Raw genomic sequence first — 19,008 nt, 5'->3', positions numbered from 1 at the left:
CTTCTGTACTAGAACTCAGAACTTCTATACTTTACAAGTACTGTCTATAGACTATATGTGTACTGACTCTTACTACTACCCTTCCTTACTTTATCATTCTATTCCTTTGACTACCCCTTTATTCTCTGTTCATTCTATAGTCTCTTACTCTTTGTCCATCCCTTCATTCTTTGTACCTTTATCTTTGACATTCCTTTCTTTCATTCTTTGTAGCTTATCATTCTTAGTAGCTCATACTCTCTGAGTACTCTTGTGTAGTTTAGTATATATAGGTGTACAAGATCAGACTGGTTTTATAGTCTTGATCTTGTCTACTCTAGGTAGTCCTGTACTCTTAGGCTCACTCTATATACTCTACTCTTGTCTCACTCTCTCTCTCTGCCTGTTCTGCAAGTTCTGACTACATTCTAGTACTTACATTCTGTATTTCTGTTGTGTAGGATAGTTGTAGCCTGAGTCCCCTTACTGAGCCTTTGGGTCCCCTCTACACTGTTACTAACACAATCTACACTAGATGTGTAAAGCACTTGCTAAAATTAAAAGAAGTAACAGATGTAACAGTAATCAAAACATTAATCCCTTTGAATAAAACAAGATAACATTAATTATAATGAACAAAAATGAGTGATACACTCAAAATAAACAAAATAAATTCATATTTCATAACAAACACACACATATATTCAGCAAATAAAGCAAATATAATAATTAAAACAATATCAAACAGAATTTGATACAAAATAAACAATAAACAAACAAATATTATAATATATGATGAAAAATAGAACTGTGAAATACACTATTTCATCTATCTATGAAATAAAAACAACAAACACATATTATAATTGTACAAAGTAATATATATTAATTAAATAACACTATATAATGATAATAAAAACATTATCACAACAATAAAACAATACAAACATACAAATAATGTTATAGTTTGTAAAAGTCAAAGGACACATTAAACAATAACAAACACAATGCACACATATAACAATATCAAATATATCTATTGTAAAACAGCAAAACAATACAAATATACTATATGTTTAAAACATAAATAATGTGTCTAAACAGACTTACAAACAGTCAGATGATAAAATAAAACAAATTACAACAAATAAAACCTTAATCAACCTTGATATGAAGTAATCTGACATATCATAAATAATATTACAAATTGCAAACAATACAATGCTTCAATATAAAGGTATAGAACTATTATTAAATGCTTAAAAGGTATGAATACAAAACAAATACAAACAAAGATGATACATAATAAATAGAGGACATTATAATAACATTGACAGTACATTTTACAGGCATGATTCAACAGTTTCATTGTAAAAGTAAAAGTGGAAAAACTACTAGTAACACAATTCAAATGTGTAAAAATACAAATTAATGAGAACAAATTAATAACACACACATTGTTATTAAATATAGTATTAACTATACAAATGAAACAAAACAAACAATATGACATGAAAAACAAATGAAACAAAGTTATATTATATTATAATATATTATGAATAAGAAGAACTACTATTATATGAATGATAAAACATTATAGTAACAACTATAATAGTAATAATAATAAAACTATGAACAAACAAATGCTAAAGAGATTCTACAGCTCTCTTAGCAATCAAAATTGAATTAACAATTGATTTATTACATCAAACATAATAATAATACATTAGACAAACATAACACTTACAGTAGACTTAATATATGAAGCAAATGAAACATTTACATTATAAATGTAAATGATATTAGTAAAAACAACAGACAAACATTTATTAAACATTATATTAGTTTGATCAACTAGTATAAGTTTGAAGAGGAGTATTAACATTTATTTTAGATAAATGTGTTATATGTCTTAAATTATACAAACATCTTACAAATATATACTATTACTAAGACATGTCTTCTGAGACATACATTCAAGACATACAATATTAGATAGTATATATATTACTTTAATCTAAGAATAATAAAGCTTATTATAAACTATACAGTCAACTTGTATTAACACTTATACACTATGAGTAGAGTCTACTAAACTCTTACTAGTATAACTAACTCTTAGTATCCTTGTAAGTAGTGTACAAACTTACAGAAGAATATTTCCTATCATTTAGGAAACATTGTAACCTTAACACACTAACAAGGGTTTAGAGGGCTTTACTCTCTAATTAGGTTTGGGATAAGTTAGATTGTTAGGTTTGAGTGTTAGGATAGGTTTTGGCTAGGATTAGGAAGGGGAACATGTATTTTATTAGAAAAGGACTTTATTTTGACTTAGTGAAATTTAAGTTAAACTGTAGGTGGCCAATTCAAACTAACTAAAAAAGAACTGTAAGACTCAGGGTCTGAATGTAGAATTAATACAACTCACTCTTTGTGACAATGTGTAACTACAACCATTCTGGCCTCATTCTTTATTTTATTCCTTATACAGAGGTTAGTTAACTTACACAAAAACATTACTATAAATCAAAATAAATTATTATTAAAAGATTTACAGAAGGATTTTGTTAGAAGTAAATTATTACTTAAGATATAATTGATTTAGAGTGTAAAACAGTTATATTTTAGCTAGTTTCTAATAAAATCAAAATTCCTTCTGTAAAAAGTTTCTTTATTATCTTTTTAATACTATTCATATTTTTTTGTCAATTTAAAATATATGTAGGGAGCAGAAAATCTTTTCTACAAAGACAATTTTAATCTAAACACTTATTTATTAGTTTACTAACAGTCTTAACTTTCTACATCTAAACCCTGAGTCTTACAGCTCTTTTTAGAACAACCCTGACTGGCCACTTACATAATACTTGTATACTGGTTCACAGACCAAGAAGTTAGGAGGGGGGTTTGGGGGGGTAGAGCCCTCCCAATTAGGTTTAGGTTCAGTTTAGATTGTTAAGTTTAAGTGTTGAGTTGGGTGTTAGTTAGGCTTGAGGGAGGGGAATATATATTTTCTTAGAGAAATAACTTTATTTTGACTTAGTGAAATTCAAGTTGATTTGTGAGTGGCCAGTTGGAGCTAACCTAAAAAGAGTTGTAGGACTCAGGGTTCAGATGTAGAAACAATGTAACTAGTTTACTAATTAGTTTACTACTTAGTTTAGTAAGTTTTCAAACTCTACAGAATTACACATTAATAGAGAAAAGTGGACCCCTAAATATAACAGAACCAGGATTCAGTCCAGGATTATGTAATGCACCTGTTAGTGTGCTTTAGTGTTTAATGATAGAGTACAAGTAGAAACTCCCTAGTTTCCTACAGTAAGGATTACTACAGAGGTTTCCTACAAGGTAAACCTTACTACTATAAGGGTTGTCAAAAATTGGCTTGTAGAAAACTCAAATGTATTAGTCATACATAATATTATGTTAGTAGATACATTAAGAAAAAATGCCTCAACCTAACAAAAAGTAAGGAAAATAGATAGTTTGAGAGTGTATATACTCTATGTCTGTCATTTTATTAAGTCTTAAGAACCTTGATACACAGCTACTTGAGTTGAAATGATAGCTTCTCAATCTCCCAGACAGTTTACCTTTACACTAATGCTACAATTTCTCTACCTTTGCTCTAACTGAAGAAGTTTGGATAGTTGCTATCAACTATACACTTGAGCTTGTATTCTGTCTGAATACCTCTTTCTTTTATTTCTCTTAGATATCTCTATTTATTATGTAGGTTTCAACACTGGTAGACTATAAACATAATGAGATTGCTCTCAACAGTATAACTAATGTCTGAAAATAATATCATAACTAAATTTTCAGCTTAATAGAGGTAAACAGCACAAAATTCTTAAAATTTTCCTTTTTTGAACATTATAATAATATTACTAATATAATGACTAAGTGTTGTCCACGCGAGGTTTACCACACTCAGAGGCCCTAGCAAAATGACCTGTGGAAAACTAGTTTCCCACAGGCTCTCAGGAGTTTCCACTCGTACTCTATTCAATGAATCAATGGGCAAATGGCATCACGATTCAACGCGTCCAACGTCGGCAGCCTGAAGCTCGTTAACGACACTATGGCGGTCGAACATCCAACGGCGACGTGGCAGCCCATGCAGGATGGAAATGTGTTCTACAGACGCCTGCAGCTATACAATATTCAAGATAAGCTACCGAACGTCGATGACTTCATCATTGCTGGTTGTCGATTTGGAGGCCCTATTGGTACGCATTCTGTAATCTGTTTTTTTATTTATTTAAAAATCTAACGAGGTTGTTGTCAGCTATGATGAGAGATTCGACGAAAATGATTGCTCTCGGAAGAAGCATTCCGTTTGCAAAGAACGAAGTCCGGGTGTATTCCTCTGCGGGAGAAGGGCTTCTTGTGTTTACAGTGAGTATCTGACTTATTTACATGGTTAGAAGTTAATATGTGGCAAGTGGGATCAAGGAAAAATTGTGAAGTTTGGCTGGTCATATGATGAGCGTCTAGTCATCTTAAACGAAGAGGGAGTCTACCGAATTTACGATCTACAAGGAGAGTACCAGCAATATTCACTTGGCTCGGAAGCGTCTGAGACTGGCGTCGTTGACGCTCGGATACACGGCGGGGGGATTGTAGCTTTGACCGGTGCACTCGCCCTTTTGGATGTGAAAGGTTTCACTGGTGCAAAGCCACTTGCACTGACGAGCCCTGGTCTTACTGAACCTCCACACACGTGGACAATCATTCCGCCGGATCTAACAATATCACGACACACGGAAGTACTTCTTTCACCAACAACATCGTCATCTGTTTTTTCTGTTGATACTCTTGAATGCGTTGATCAACGGTTATCTCGTGGACCGTTCACGCATCTTGCACCTTCACCTAACGGGAAATCCCTTGCGCTTGTTACGTTCTCCGGCCTGCTGTGGGTTGTTTCTGCAGATTTCCAACGCAGTCTCGCGGAAGTCGACACATCCAGCCGCGCTAATGAAGGAGCCGCAGGCCCTCCTCGTCAAATAGAATGGTGCGGTAATGACGCAGTACTTGTAACATGGGATCGCCTTGCATTGCTTGTTGGGCCGTTTGGTGACACGCTTAGTTTCTATTACACGGGTCCGACCTATATAATCGGTGAACCCGATGGTGTACGTATCTTGGGACCTGACGTATGCGATTTTGTGCAGAAGGTGCCTTCGTCGTCTGTGAATGTCTTCCGTCCTGGTTCAACTGCACCGGCGGCGATCCTGTTTGACGCATGGGAGAATTTTCAGAAGCGCGCGCCTAAAGCAGATGAGAATATACGTAGCATAAAACCTGAACTTGCAAAGGCTGTGGATGAGTGTATTGATGCAGCTGGAAGAGAATGGGAACCTCAGTGGCAAAGGAAACTCTTGAATGTTTGTAAAAAAAATCTCGACTACGTTGATTAGGCTCATGGCACTAATGTTTCTTATAGGCGGCAAAATTTGGACGATCATTCCTCGATTTACACAACCCAACCGATTTTGTACAAATGGGCCAAACGCTCAAAGTCCTTAACGCAGTTCGATATTACGAGATCGGTATACCACTTACCTACGCACAATTCATTTACACCTCTCCAGAACATCTAATCGCACGCCTCACCGCTCGTGCCCTCCATCTTCTCGCACTCCGCATGTCAACGTACCTCTCATTGCCACCCGACCCGGTGCTCAAACACTGGGCATGTGCAAAAATCGCGCGGGCCAAGGCTGGTGCTGGAGAGGCAGACATGGATGCGAGTGATGAGGCCTTGTGCCGTGCAATTACGGAAAAGTTCAAGAACGCAGGAGGAGCAAGGGTGAGGTATGCGGACATTGCGAAGCGGAGTTGGGAGGTCGGAAGACCCGGCCTTGCAACGAAGGTTTGTTTGCTAGTTTACTCCGTGGTTTTGGACGATGAATGATTGGATTCGATGGATGGTTTAGCTTCTGGACTATGAATCGCAGGCGTCGGATCAGGTGCCACTGCTATTGGAAATGAAGGAAGATCGTCTGGCCTTGACAAAGGCGGTCAACAGTGGAGATACAGATCTGAGTATGCACACACTCTCCTAATATTTAAAAGAGAAACTCACGAGAATTGTGTCTTAGTTTACAGTGTTCTACTGCATCTCCAGAAAAGTCTTTCACTGGGCTCATTCTTCCGACTCATTGAAGATGGTGGACCTGCACTCGCTCCAGCCGCGCGGCTACTTCAGGTGTACGCTCGTGAACAAGACCGAGAAATGCTTCGCGACTTTTATTATTCCGATGATAGACGAGTGGATAGTGCAGTGCTCTTGCTAGAAGAAGCGCGGACTATGACGGTAAAGTCAACAGGCTCATCTTCATATGTCACACTCTTGATGTATTTGATACTCAATAGAACCCGGAGGCGAAGATGACCGCTATCAAAGCTGCACAGAAATTCTTCTCGGAAGACAAAGATCGCGCTTTCGAAGCAAAGGTAGATTTTTATTTTTTAAAAATATTGCCAAATACTGGTTAACTCAACAGTCGACCCTTCGAAGATGATGGACGAGAATGTCAGACTTCTAACTCTCCAGCAACAGCTAGAGAAAGAATCGGACGGGAAAATCACGTTCTTCGGACTTAGCGTGAGCGAGACGATTCGGATGTGTTTACTGAACGGTATGGCGAAACGTGTTGAGAAAGTGCGTACAGACTTCAAAGTACCTGACAAACGGTACGTTTTTCTTATTTTTACTCTCCCCATCCGCCATTTGACACCCTAATCGTATGTATATCCTCAAATGATTATTAGTTTCTGGTACCTTAAGCTGTATGCCCTTACACAAATGCGGGACTTTGAATCCCTCGATGCTTTCGCACGTTCCAAGAAATCACCAATTGGCTATGAGCCGTTCGTGCAACACCTTTTAAGTAAAGGGCATACACGTGAGGCGGTTGGGTATGTGGCGAAATGCGATGCAGGGAGACGCGTGGATTTATACGTGGAGTGCGGGGAGTGGAGGATGGCTGCGAAGGAGTGTAAGGAGAGAGGAGATAAGGCAAGACTTGAGTGGGTTTCCCTATTTCATTGTATTTTGGGGTTATGGAGGACTGACGAGTTGTGACTTTTTTTCCGCAGGCAACTGAAAAAGACGAGTCCGAATAGTCTGATTGCCAGGGAGATTGAGCAGATTGCCGGAACAATGAAGTAATCTACTCGACTTTGACGTCTCATATAGGGTGGCACCTGGGCAGTGAAGGATGGTAGGACAAGGAATAATTGATGGAAGGAGAGCTAGCTGGCTCTACTGTGCCAACGACCAACAAGGTGTCTACATGCAGGATAACTCCCCCATTCCGTGTACCATATACCATATTCACAAGATCGAGGCAAATCCCAACTTCGGCAGTGGAAGGGCATTCGAAATGATGTTTCTAACTCACGGCTCCCTAGACGACCCCGGTTCCTCATCGCTCGACAACTGTCTCATCCTCACCGAGCGTTGACGCCAACTGCTTTTCACACTAAACCGTGCATTATGACTACCGCCATTCCCTTCCTCATCCGCATCTTGCTCATCATCATCCGATTCATCGCGCTCTTCTCGCGCGTCGAAGTTGTATGGGAGTGGCACTTCCCGAGTGACACGGTATTGATCGGTGTTACCGATGTGTTCGTTTTCGAGACGGACTGTCGTGTTTTACGTGCCATGGAGTCGTGGGTTTTTGTCGCGATATATTCGTATCAATTTGTGTAATGTTATTAGTGTAGGAATTCGTATAGTGAGGGGATTGATGTTACTTACAGAAATTCCATTGAAAGCGACGGAGCATCTCGAGCATACCGACGATGAAAGTACGCAGCTGGAACCCGTCATTGGGGACTGGGATGTAGAGTATCCATTGGAACCGAACGATGATATTTGTTATCTGTCGTTGAGTAAAATTGTTCGTTTGGTCTAGCAGATCGCTTCCGAAAGCAGAACACAAAATAACGCACGATAGCGAAATAGTAAACCTGTTAATATTCCATTATACATTTCTCGATTTCAATAACAAATGACATGGAAACAAAGACACGCACATAATAATGGTTTGAATAGACAAGTTCCTTTCGAAGGAATCGGTGCTGGGCAGGTCGTTTGAAGAAGGACCAGTCCATTAGGATGTCCTATATTAACAGAGTTCACTTAGCTCTTCCTTCACTTGGGCAGAAAAACGAGAAGTCTCGATGAAATGGGACAGAGTACTTACCCAGGCACAAGTATAGATAGAAGCAAACGTCCCGAATATGCAGAAGAGAACAAGCGTGTAATCATGAGCTCGATCTGTACAAAAAGTCCGATACAAATGTTAATTTGGGATAGTATAGTGAGAGAGAAAGGCGGAACGTACTGTGATGCCTCCAGGAATAATACATTGCGTAATAAAGAATACTTGAACAATATTTGCCAGCCTGTACAACATATCAACAATAAAACACAAAATATTAATAACGAGAAGGCGTAGAATCGAATAACGCACGTTGATCAAGTGAGTATATAATCGCGAATCGACGTAACGTTTCACACTCTGTATGGCACGCGAGACCAGCGGGAGCACGCCGACAGCAAACGGTACACCCCAGTGGATGGACGCGCTACATTTGTTGAATGGATATATCCAGTGCTGGTCGTAAACACAGCCAACGAAATAGAGGTTGGAAAGTGTGAAGATGAGGCTGCAGAATTGATCACTGTACAGTGCAAGGTAAAGTTAGTAAGCACTGTGTGTCAGTCGGAATACATGTGCAGTGAAGAATTACCCGAGCCAGAAATCCGTGAACTATCGATTTTAGGTAAAGTGAGACAATGGGTAAGATAAACGTCAAAATTGAAAATGACGACCTCAGAACGCGACATACCTCAACAGGATGAGTTCCGGGAACGAGTAGCCTCCCAACTTTCCGAACAAGCCACCATCTCGCGTTCGGGAACAAAAACGGGAAGGGGTTGAAGAGGATGACTAGCGCGAACAGTAGCCAAATCGCAGGCCAGGTCGTCGAAGCAACGTTACTCGTACCAATTTGCGCGAAGGATAGCCAAAATGCGTAGATGAGTGTGGCTAATAGGAAGGCAGGGAGCTAACAGCAGACTGAATTAGTATGTTCATTGTATTGTAGTTCACTGGCGCCACTGACTTCGAAGTACTCTCGGCCATCAAGTTGGGACCGCACGTCGAGTTCTAAACAAAATCAAGTGTAATGGCAACGGGAAAATGCACTGTCGAAAGGAATGGTCATACCGAAAATAAACTGATAATTTATACGGCATCGATTCCATACCCAGATGTTGATACCAACGAGGAGTGCAAAGAAAATAGGTATCATGAATGTGGCGTAAACGTAAAGTAAAGCGTCCCATGGTAACTTCTCCCGAACTTCGGGCTGAAAGGCTACATGAGAAAGTAGATAATGGGCCGAAGAAGGGGACCGTTAATAACGGGAGTAATTGTGATGTGTAACGACTACGTACATCTGAAGATACCGTCAACAAGAGCGGGTAGTGCTAGTCCGAGGTATAGTCCGGAACGAAAGGTGCTGAAATGGTGACTCTTGTGTTTTGCGCTTGCACGCAACCGAGCTCGCGCCTTTTTCATGTTCCCGTGTTCTGGTGACATTATTAAGCTTCCAACCACTACGAGGAGTGTATTCAATAAATAATTACCGAAACGATCAGCATATTGATCCTCGATATCCTTGAGCAACTTCTCTATCATTGCTCCGGATGCGAATGCCGAGACTTCCACCTGAAATTTGAAGTAAGAATGAGATATTCAGGGAAGATCAAAAGCGCAGCTAGCCTTTTCCTGCATGTAAGCTTGCTGGATATACGGCACCTGTAAACGATATGGTTTATTAATCGTAATAATCATTTCGCACGAGACGAACGTACTTTGACAGTTTTCTCAAACTTCTTCAGAGCTTTCCGGAAACCAGTTAGGTTCAGTACCTAAAAAAGCAATACCAGGTCAGCACGGCAATCACATACAACGGTTATTCAGTCTTACTCGGTAGTTGTTCAGCAGTTCAAGACCTCTGAGTCGCGCAAGCGACCTATAAGTTCTCATCAATAGATTTGATTCGATCCCAAGACGGACCTGTAATATTCCAAGATCGCTTTCTTGAGATTCTTTTTCGCATTTTTGTATTCGTCAGGATCCAATTTGGCCCGTCCGAAGCCTACACGCGTATTATTCGGAGACGTCGAGCGAGAACGCAAGCCTTTATACGATTCAGGCTCTAAAGTGGGGGGAAAACACCACCAGCGTTAGTGCTTCATCACGCCCGAATAGGATTGTTGCACCAACCTGTGGAGGTCGGCGACGTCGGCGATAATACCTGAGTGGCATCAATAGGTTTCGCAGCTGCCTTCGGACCTCGTATTGTTGATGGCATAGATATGTCTGTAAGTCTGTCAGCGACATTACGCGGAACCAACATCGATTTCCATCTCGTCTCAGCCGCTTTCGACTCCTATAGGAATGAAAGTGACGATTAGAGCGAGAATATCATAGTGCAATACTGACGTACGTAAAATAGTCTGCGATGGTCTTCTAATTCACGTAACTGCTCTTTAAGTGCAGCAGCACTTCAACACGATGTGACTTAGACGTCGCACTAATTTCGAAATGATTTTTTGACAGCGCACCGAAGTCTGGCATCCCGCTCCCTTTCCAAGTAGAAGTTCTCCACTTTCTCGAGTTCCTTGTCTAATTTATCGATGAACTTTCGTTCGATAGGAGGTAGCTGCGCTGTTATAACAGACAATGGAAGAGCGATTCTTCCACTCAGATTTTCCGCGCGTTCTGAATGTGAAGTTTTTAAAAATCGATATTAGTCCATGGATTATGGTTGAATGTAACGACCAACCAGAACGCGCTGTTCGCCTGCGTCGCAAATTCGCGAGGAAGCCCGTCTGTTGTGCAGCACTTGGGTGTTGTCCTTCTGTCTCACTTCTGCCAGAGAAAGAACCGAGAATAGTCGAACGTGAACGTTGAACTTGCCTAACGGCCATCTGAGATAATTTAAAGACATTTATAGGCCATGTATTTCAAAGCAAATCATGCGCTCCTACATCGGTCTTTGAACGATTATGATTAGGTCTTGGGGAACCCTTTGACTCGGTACGAGTCCTTGATATCGAAGGACTGCCACAAGTCCGGTGTTGTAGGGCAGAGTCCGGTAAATGGACAGGTGGGACGGTTGCATCTATATCATTGCTGTTCAGCGGTGGTGTATACCCAGTACTTCCGTAATTGTGCACACTGGATGTGCTGCGAGCCCGGCCATCCACAGAAAGAGATGACCGCGGTGACTCTGTTGCTTCTGGAAGTGTCTCCAGATCGCCATGTTGCTGCGCGTTCTTGATAGCCGTGATTAGTTTTTTAAGCCCTCGATAGTCGCTGAAGCGTTCTCGTAATTAGTGACCGAGCCTTCTTATGTGACGCAAGACCTACATATACGCCTTTTTCCATTCGGGCGTCTGGAAAAACTAGATCAGAACATGCGTCGAGGCAAACGACTAAAACCGACCTGGGTATCTTGAAGGTATCTTTGAAAGGCTCTCTTATTAGAGTTTCCAAGACAAGACAAAGAAGAGAAGAAACTCACCTGGCAAACTTCATGGCAGCCTGTTACACGTCTATTTTCAGCCTCGTTGTCAATGTGTGAGACCGTGCTCGAAGTGCTAACTCATAAGATTTGTGGCAACACGCCAAGGCGGGAGAAATAAACAGGGCAGAAAGGAAAGAGAGACCGACGCTAAGGGGAAAGCTAAAGAGGACCAGGTGACATAAGACGAACGTCTAGTTGCTAATTTAACAGTTACTAATTCCGGGGCGTCGATCCGGAAGTTCGGCCAGCCGACCCTTTCACGTGAGTTAATGCACGTGCACCGGCTGTTTGCAACCGGCGTTGCTGATCTCATCCGAACTGCATTGATGCCATGGTACAGGTACAGATCTAGAGAGTTCCATAGTGTAGCTCAGCAAGTCGTGTAATTCCCTCTAGCCCCACCATTCAAATACCAGTAATCTCCACAGCACCCAGCTCTCCTTCGTGCTGGTGCACCTGAGGGTTCTCATCATGGCTGAGATGCCGCGAGGAATGCCACTCCTAAGTGGACCACCACCAGAGATCGTGGACGGTCGAGCTGAGCTGTCTTGCAGGAAATGTAACAAGGAGTTCAATATCCTCTTCACCCGAGGAAGGCGCTGTAATCACTGCGGTCGGTTTACGAGATTAATTGCTTATCATTCTTTGCAGAGCGCTGATCCAATTGTGTCTTGTATTGCAGGCTACTCGTATTGCCATTCGTGTTCGGACTATCAGGCCCTCATGCCACGCAGAGGCGATGAAGCCGGATATGACTGCATGCCAGTCTGCGCTTTCTGCATCCAGTATCTCCAGAGTACGTCTCTTTCTCAGGACTCCCGTGTATACCCGCCCATACGCATGCTCATCTGAGGCCTGCCCAGTCACCGCGGGAGGGAAAACCTTTCTGCGCTCAGTGCCTTTGTCAAAGCTGAAGAATTACATGCAAGCGTACGGACTCAAGATTAATACGGGTGTGATAGAGAAAGACGACATCATTAATGCCATTATCACAGCTCGGGTATGTACAAAGGATCCATACTTCTTTGATCTTCTATTCGGGCTGGGCTAAATGGCATCTAGACGGAGAACGGATGTTTGCCGAGGTCAAATGAAAACTATTACAGGAAGCATACTGTACCTAGCGGTCAAATTTCTCGACCGCGGGGCTTATTCTCGAGACCAGAACGTGTTCAACCGCAACAAAACCTCGATCCACGAGCTGGCTGGTCTCGAACGAATAATTTTGCTCGGCCGGATTTACAACCCGATGACTTGCAGCTGGACGCTACGAGACAATGGAATGCGCATCAGGACCATCTACGACAGCAAGAACAGCGACAGCGAGAAACAAGGAATCAGTATGCACCTGCTCCGGGCCCGCCACCTTACGCAACCTATAATTCACCACGGCGCAATGCGAATGCGAACGCTAGCATACACAATGCTTATTCTGCATTTCAGAATCAACGTCCTAGTAGCGTTCCATTTGAATCTCCACGGACTTACACTAATCAGAATTATCCATCGTCGACACCCAATCAAAGGCCAAATCCTAGTCCAACAACCCGCCCTGCAACTACCGGTCCGACTGTTTCTCCTTCCCAGCCACCTCATCAACGCCCTCCACAGCAGCAGTCCCAGCCTCGTCCACCTCGGCCTCAAGCCCCGACCTTGGACGAACTTCTCGCTATGCAGGAAGAAGAAATCACAGGACTTAGTATTGGTGTTCTCAAAGATATTCTCGATGATAATCATGTTAGACCAGGCCTTGTCCTCGAGAAAGGCGAGCTTGTTGAACGTGTAAAAGCTTTAGTTGTTGCGGAACGGCGCGAGAGAGTCCACGCGGAGGCTATACGCGAACGCGAAGAATTCGAAGCACAGGAACGCGAATGGGCTGCGCGGGAACGAGAACGTGCTGTGCGCGAGGCGAGAGAACGCGAAGCTAGGGAGAAGGCTGAAGCAGAGGAACGACAGCGACATAGGGATATGTATCGTACGACTGTAGAGAGTGCAAGTGACAGTGATGGTGATGACAGTGCACCAGGACACTCCGCATCTTCAGCAGATTATATTCGGGCACATTCACATTCTCCGTCTCCGGTACCAGATGCACCGAAAGAGCAACATCAACAGAAGAGCGAAGAACAGGAGCCAGTCAACAGATCGAGGTCTTCATCACCTCCTTCTACCAAGTCACAAGAACGAAGTGGACTCTGTGTCGTATGTCAAGACGAAGATGCGAATATTGTTATCGTTGATTGCGGGTGAGCAGCCTACCTTCTTGCTGTCGAAATGTACTTGTAAATTTCTTACGGATGGATAATCCGATTGTTTAGACATCTTGCATTATGTCGGGCATGTTCAGACCTCGTCTGGTCCTCCACACGCGAGTGTCCCCTTTGTCGCACACGCATAGTTACGCAGGCTCGCTTCCTTCGAGTTTTCAAGTCTTAATTATTTTCTCCTTCTGCACATTTCAAACTTTCGGTTGCTCTGGTACAATTAATATTAGTACTACGTAGACGTTAAACCAGGAAAGATATTTGTACATCACAGCTTTGCTAATGTGTACAGTTGAAACTAACTTATTGCATAACGTCGAGAGAAAGCTAAGCTTAAAACATGATACAATTTATGCGTTATGAAAATGCATTTTGACTGAAACTTTGAGATTTGGTCCAATCTAAGTGTCTATGCATTATACCATATATGCATTGTAATATTTTGTGCGCCATGATAGTTTCTGTACTCTTTTTTTAATCTGGACGATCGATTGCTATTGCTGCTGTCGGATTGTACTTTTATTTGTCGAATCGCTCCTATGAGCGTCTAAAGTAATTTTTTCTTCTTCTGTGCCCTTATCTCCTTGGTCTGCGTCCCGGATCAGTCTCAGTAGGTGTACCGCAATTAATGGATGATTAACGTTTTTGCATCGGTGGTCTCGACTTTATCGTTAGCACCGTTCTCTTGAGCTTTGTACGATTTGCACCTATCACTAGTCTGGCTTTGCATGTCGTCGCTTCAGCCACGCTCAATAACCTTTATTTCACTCAGCCCGACAATGTTTGAATTTGTTTACCTCATGCACGTCTAACGATCCGATCCTAAGGTTACTTTATATAAACGTGAATCGCGCGTGGGCGTCGAAAACGCATCTTCTTCCCGACGCCCACCTGCGAGCGCTCGTGCATCCTCTATGGGCCCTAATAGCCCGCCACAGACGCCGACGGCCATCACGGGAAGTTCTCCGTCAACAAAGCTAGATCTGCACCCGACCGCGTCTGCTGGTTCTCGTGATGAGTGGCTGCCACTGATGGCTGATGGTGGCAGCACACCCTTACCGAGGGACTTGCAACCTCGTACAAGTCCTCGACGTAACATGCGTCAGGCTGAGACTAATGAACACGCATTGGACCGTCGAATGCATGCGACGAGCTTCAACGAGTTCGCACAGTTTTTGATACGCTTCAATAATGAAACTGTCCAAGGTGTAGACACGCGGTTCAAGGAATTCGAGACGACGCTCGGGGAAAAGTTACAGCGCATCCTAAGCTCAGAGAAAGAATACGAGAGACACGTGGATACGCGAGTGAATTTGCTGTCGAAGACTGTGCAGGATGGATTGAAGCAAGTGTTTGAAGGAGAGAGGCAGGAGAGAGAAAGCAGGGATGCAGCTCTTGTGAAGGGTGTTGCGGACGCGATCCTACCTGCGCTTGGTACAAGATTGGACGAAGTTGTACGATGTATCAAGGCTAACGAGACTACGACGAGAGCTCTCCAAAACTCTGTTAGATCACTGGAAACGCGCTTGAAAGTTCTTGAAGTGCAGACACGCTCTTCGTCCACCTCCATGGCTAACTCCGACGCTTCTTCCTCCACTACTGCTCTTTCGTCTCTGATAACTCCAGCATCGGATTCTAACGTATCAAAACGGCTTGCAGAACAACTTCAAGAATTCGAGTGCCTGATCACACGCTTAGGTGAATACATCGAACAAGCGCGTGATGAGGCACACGCCGACAAGGAGGAACTCGCAGCGCTCTTTGAAGAAACGCATAAGAATCTAACTTTGACCATGCATGGTGAACTTCTTGCTCTTAAGAACGCTGTTGGTGTCGGGAAATGCCGCTCCAGGGGTTCGGGAGATAAGCATGGTTCACTAAGGCCAAAACCTCGAAGCCTCATGGAACGATTGGACGCTCTTGCTATGGATGTTCAGGAGGCTATGGAACATTTTAAGGATGCTGAGGCGGCGCGTGAGCATGAATTGCTAATGTGCATATATCTTGGATTAATCTGGATTTGTTTTCCCTTCAGGTGACATTGGGGATTCATCAGAGGCGAGGGCAATTCTGAATATCCTGGCTAACCGTAAGAAAGGGGAGCACGGGACTCGAAGGGGTCAGTGGTTATGTATCGAAGAGTCACTAATACGAACTCATAGCTTAATTTGTTCCAGTCTTTCATGATACCGCTGTGATAACCAACGATTATGAACATGCGGATCCGGACGCCAACGATAAGCCCGGAGAGACTGCCAGTTTCGTTGACAGTACGGTTCTCTTATTGTTAGTAGTAAATACATTCTAATGTTCTTCAAGCAGGGACAGTGACACTCGGGCCCTCCCTCAGTGAAGCTAGTCGTAGTGGGTCAGTAACTCCGAGACATGGTTCCCCAGGTCCCGCTTTACAAGAAGACGAACCTTTCTCAGCAACTACACTGGTTGGCGAACTCCTACAACCAACCTCCGTCGTTGGGAACCTTTCTCCAGTCTCCAGCTGGACAGCACCTTTCCCACATCAGTGGTCTGCTCCTAGCTCCGAATCTCCCACAAGGACAGGACTTGCCTTGGACACCACGATAGAAACTCCTGCAGATCCGTGTGACACAATTCCGACAAGTTTGCAAGTGTGTGGTGATGACACAGCTGCGGAGTCACAAAGGCAGCTCATCACACCTCCTCCATCAGCCGAGGCGTCAGTCTCTCGTTCCCCGAGTGTGACTCTGAAGAGGAAGGCGGATGAAGACATTACCGATTCCGATGAGGGTGTATCTCAGGCCCCCGCCGAGAAAACGATCAACGATGATCATGATTTAGGACAAGTCGACTTTTCGCTAGACTTGAATAGGAGTCCTTCTCCACTCACGTCGGAAGATAGCATCCCTGCTGGTGACCTTGCCAAGTGTCTATCACCACTCACGTCTCTGGCGTCTGAGATAAGCGAGAATCCGTCTGTGTCAGGTCAAAGTAGCTTATCCGATCCAGAGCCAGAGGAAATTGTCTTGTCTAGTGCCACCGCTCCGCGTTCTGCTTCTCCTTCTAAACGAGCGGCTCCACAGGTTCATGAAGAGAAGAGTGTTCAGAATGCTGAAGAGAGGCATTGGTGCCCCGAAGGTTGTGGACGGAGCTATACGATCAAAGCCAGCCTTAACAGGCATCTCAAAACAAGGTGTAAAAATGCTCGGAGGTCACTCACTACCACCAACACTCGAGCAACTAGTCCAATATCAACTAACTCTTCGTCTAAGCGGAGGAAGATCGATCACAAGGGCACCAAGTCTTCAAGTCGTGCGAGTTCAGAGAGCAGACGACGAGAAAAGCAGGAAAAGGTAGAAGAGGTGGAGCCGTCTTTCTGTCATCCTGCAGACGTTCTTCAGAAATGCGATTGGCCTGATAAAGCTATGGTTAACGACAAATTCGATCACCAAGTATGTCCTGCGTTTTTCGCTTCGACTCCGTATGCAAGAGTTGCTGAAACAACTTTTAAATTCTATAGCTCCTGATGTGTGACAGGTATGAAAGGTTCTTTCTGTGCAATAGTTCTTGCTAACTTTTTCACATTTCAGATGTGATTCATCCTTTCACTACCGTTGTGTTGGAGTTAAGCGAGGAGATGATAGACTGATTCCGGAAGCAGAATTCATTTGTCCACCATGTGCTTATATGTGAGTATTTCCAGCGTTTGTTTTACGTTGGTGTCTTAACAGTCTTCTATTCTCCTAAATTACGTATAAAATCAGCGATGATCGTGAGTATCATCTGTGTCACTCAGAATGTTAGATTCATATTAACGTGTATCCTTAGCCGAAAATGCGGTGAAGGGAAACGCGGGGAACACCTGTAGCAGGCCGGACTGCGACTGGCCGGGCGAAGCAAGCAACGAATTAGAGGATTATTTCATTGTTGAACGAATATTGGGGAGATCCACAGTGAACACTGCGACCTCATTCAAGTATGTATGGCTAACCAAATGGCTTGGGTAAGTTAGAATTCTAGAAAGATGATTTGGAGGAGCTGAATCACGCAACCTCTTCTGGGTACGCGTATAGGTATCCCATAAAGGAATGCGACTGGCTAGAAGAAGATGGATTGCCAGAAGCAGACAAGCTCATTAGCCGATTTTATGCTGCAGCCTTTGAGGAAAAGCTGCAAATCCGAGATGATGATGCTATTTATCTGCTTGACGAGGCACGGAGCAAGCTGTACTTGGCGGTGAAGATGAAATGGAAATGGGCATGAGACTCGGACAGTCTGAACGCAAAAACACGCATTTTCCATTGCTCTTTTTTGTCGAGAATGAAAATACTGGTATGAAGTCAAAGATTCCCTTTCTCCCCTTCTCTCAGTTCTCATTATGTTTATTCGTTCTAGTGTTTTTGCACATTCCTTCATCTCCCAACTCTCGGAACGTTTACTGAAAAATGCTGACTATACAACGCAACTTACTCTTTTCTACATACAGACGCTATGCGCTTCATATGTTTCCCACATATTGTAAAGTAGTTCTCTTGTAATTCTCTTCGATTTCTCTGCCTGCAAAATGTACTTACCGACAGTGGTAATCATACTCTTAACCATGTGCTGAGATGTTTACCCATGACAGAAGACCATAGGAAGAGGTGATTGCCTCCACATTACTCTTAGCAGTATTACCACTATTGACAACACAGGCATTTTTGTGTGAGTTGGGTTGAAACAAAATAATTTTAGCAGAGTTCTCAAATTTGTTGGGTCCTAGATCCTAAATTGATAATCTCGTAGTATGAGCAGTTGAACAAGAGTATAGAGCTAAGCCATGACTTGCTGTGTCTCAGAGCAGCTCTTTAATTCTGCTTTAATTCCAGTTTGGGTATCTCCTTGGCTAGACACAATTCCTGCTTCTGGGTTCACATTCTCCAATTACTTGTTCAACTGAGGTTACTTCTTGCTGCCCTAAAGGTTATTACAATTCAGGAGTACTGTTCCTCTGTTAACCCTAACCACACTCCCTTCCAAATCCACACTATACTGAGTACTAATAATATGCATGTTACTACAAATACTTTACACATAGGGGAGGAAGTCTTCCATCTAGACACATTTGATGTAAACTCTATTCCTGCTCCTAATATAGACAGGTTGCTTGTATCTGGAG

The 19,008-nt window shown here is 43.0% G+C and overlaps 4 protein-coding genes across 4 annotated transcripts; 3 read left to right on the top strand and 1 right to left on the bottom strand.

The window, feature by feature from the left end:
• Nucleotides 1-4,069: 4,069 nt before the first annotated feature.
• FOMMEDRAFT_94513 (vacuolar protein sorting-associated protein 16) lies at nucleotides 4,070-7,168 on the top strand (the record flags this gene model as incomplete). The annotated part of the gene is made up of 10 exons (XM_007270368.1): nucleotides 4,070-4,217; nucleotides 4,277-4,386; nucleotides 4,434-5,378; nucleotides 5,438-5,866; nucleotides 5,931-6,039; nucleotides 6,096-6,310; nucleotides 6,370-6,450; nucleotides 6,515-6,690; nucleotides 6,769-7,026; nucleotides 7,096-7,168. The coding sequence occupies 10 exons, from the start codon at nucleotides 4,070-4,072 to the stop codon at nucleotides 7,166-7,168; spliced, it is 2,544 nt and encodes an 847-aa protein (XP_007270430.1).
• An 809-nt stretch (nucleotides 7,169-7,977) lies between these two features.
• Nucleotides 7,978-8,931, bottom strand: FOMMEDRAFT_94731 (uncharacterized protein; the record flags this gene model as incomplete). Its single annotated transcript, XM_007270390.1, has 5 exons — nucleotides 7,978-8,127; nucleotides 8,211-8,284; nucleotides 8,352-8,412; nucleotides 8,481-8,526; nucleotides 8,822-8,931. Coding segments are annotated over 5 exons (441 nt in total), but the record flags the coding sequence as incomplete, so codon positions are not given.
• Nucleotides 8,932-12,053: 3,122 nt separating this feature from the next.
• Nucleotides 12,054-14,141, top strand: FOMMEDRAFT_142869 (uncharacterized protein). The gene is made up of 5 exons (XM_007270529.1): nucleotides 12,054-12,223; nucleotides 12,293-12,406; nucleotides 12,474-12,610; nucleotides 12,673-13,856; nucleotides 13,929-14,141. The coding sequence occupies exons 1-5, from the start codon at nucleotides 12,082-12,084 to the stop codon at nucleotides 14,044-14,046; spliced, it is 1,695 nt and encodes a 564-aa protein (XP_007270591.1). The 5' UTR covers nucleotides 12,054-12,081; the 3' UTR covers nucleotides 14,047-14,141.
• A 647-nt stretch (nucleotides 14,142-14,788) lies between these two features.
• FOMMEDRAFT_148803 (uncharacterized protein) lies at nucleotides 14,789-18,440 on the top strand (the record flags this gene model as incomplete). The annotated part of the gene is made up of 10 exons (XM_007270528.1): nucleotides 14,789-15,848; nucleotides 15,910-15,993; nucleotides 16,052-16,144; nucleotides 16,197-17,302; nucleotides 17,371-17,387; nucleotides 17,441-17,539; nucleotides 17,615-17,622; nucleotides 17,679-17,853; nucleotides 17,924-18,182; nucleotides 18,246-18,440. The coding sequence occupies 9 exons, from the start codon at nucleotides 14,789-14,791 to the stop codon at nucleotides 18,111-18,113; spliced, it is 2,832 nt and encodes a 943-aa protein (XP_007270590.1). The 3' UTR covers nucleotides 18,114-18,182; nucleotides 18,246-18,440.
• Between the last annotated feature and the right edge of the window lie 568 nt (nucleotides 18,441-19,008).

The sequence above is a fragment of the Fomitiporia mediterranea genome, assembly GCF_000271605.1.
Source record: "Fomitiporia mediterranea MF3/22 unplaced genomic scaffold FOMMEscaffold_13, whole genome shotgun sequence".
NCBI lineage: Eukaryota > Fungi > Basidiomycota > Agaricomycetes > Hymenochaetales > Hymenochaetaceae > Fomitiporia > Fomitiporia mediterranea.
The sequence above is the reverse complement of the archived record's forward strand: the minus strand, read 5'-3'. Positions and strand labels throughout refer to the sequence as shown.

What these genes read in the sequence shown, in the direction of transcription:
- FOMMEDRAFT_142869 (XM_007270529.1), top strand. Translation starts at nt 12,082, where the DNA reads ATGGCTGAGATGCCGCGAGGAATGCCACTCCTAAGTGGACCACCACCA. An exon ending in AAGGCGCTGTAATCACTGCG is followed by an intron (nt 12,224 to 12,292) that starts GTCGGTTTACGA and finishes CTTGTATTGCAG; the next exon opens with GCTACTCGTATTGCCATTCG. An exon ending in ATGCCATTATCACAGCTCGG is followed by an intron (nt 12,611 to 12,672) that starts GTATGTACAAAG and finishes AATGGCATCTAG; the next exon opens with ACGGAGAACGGATGTTTGCC.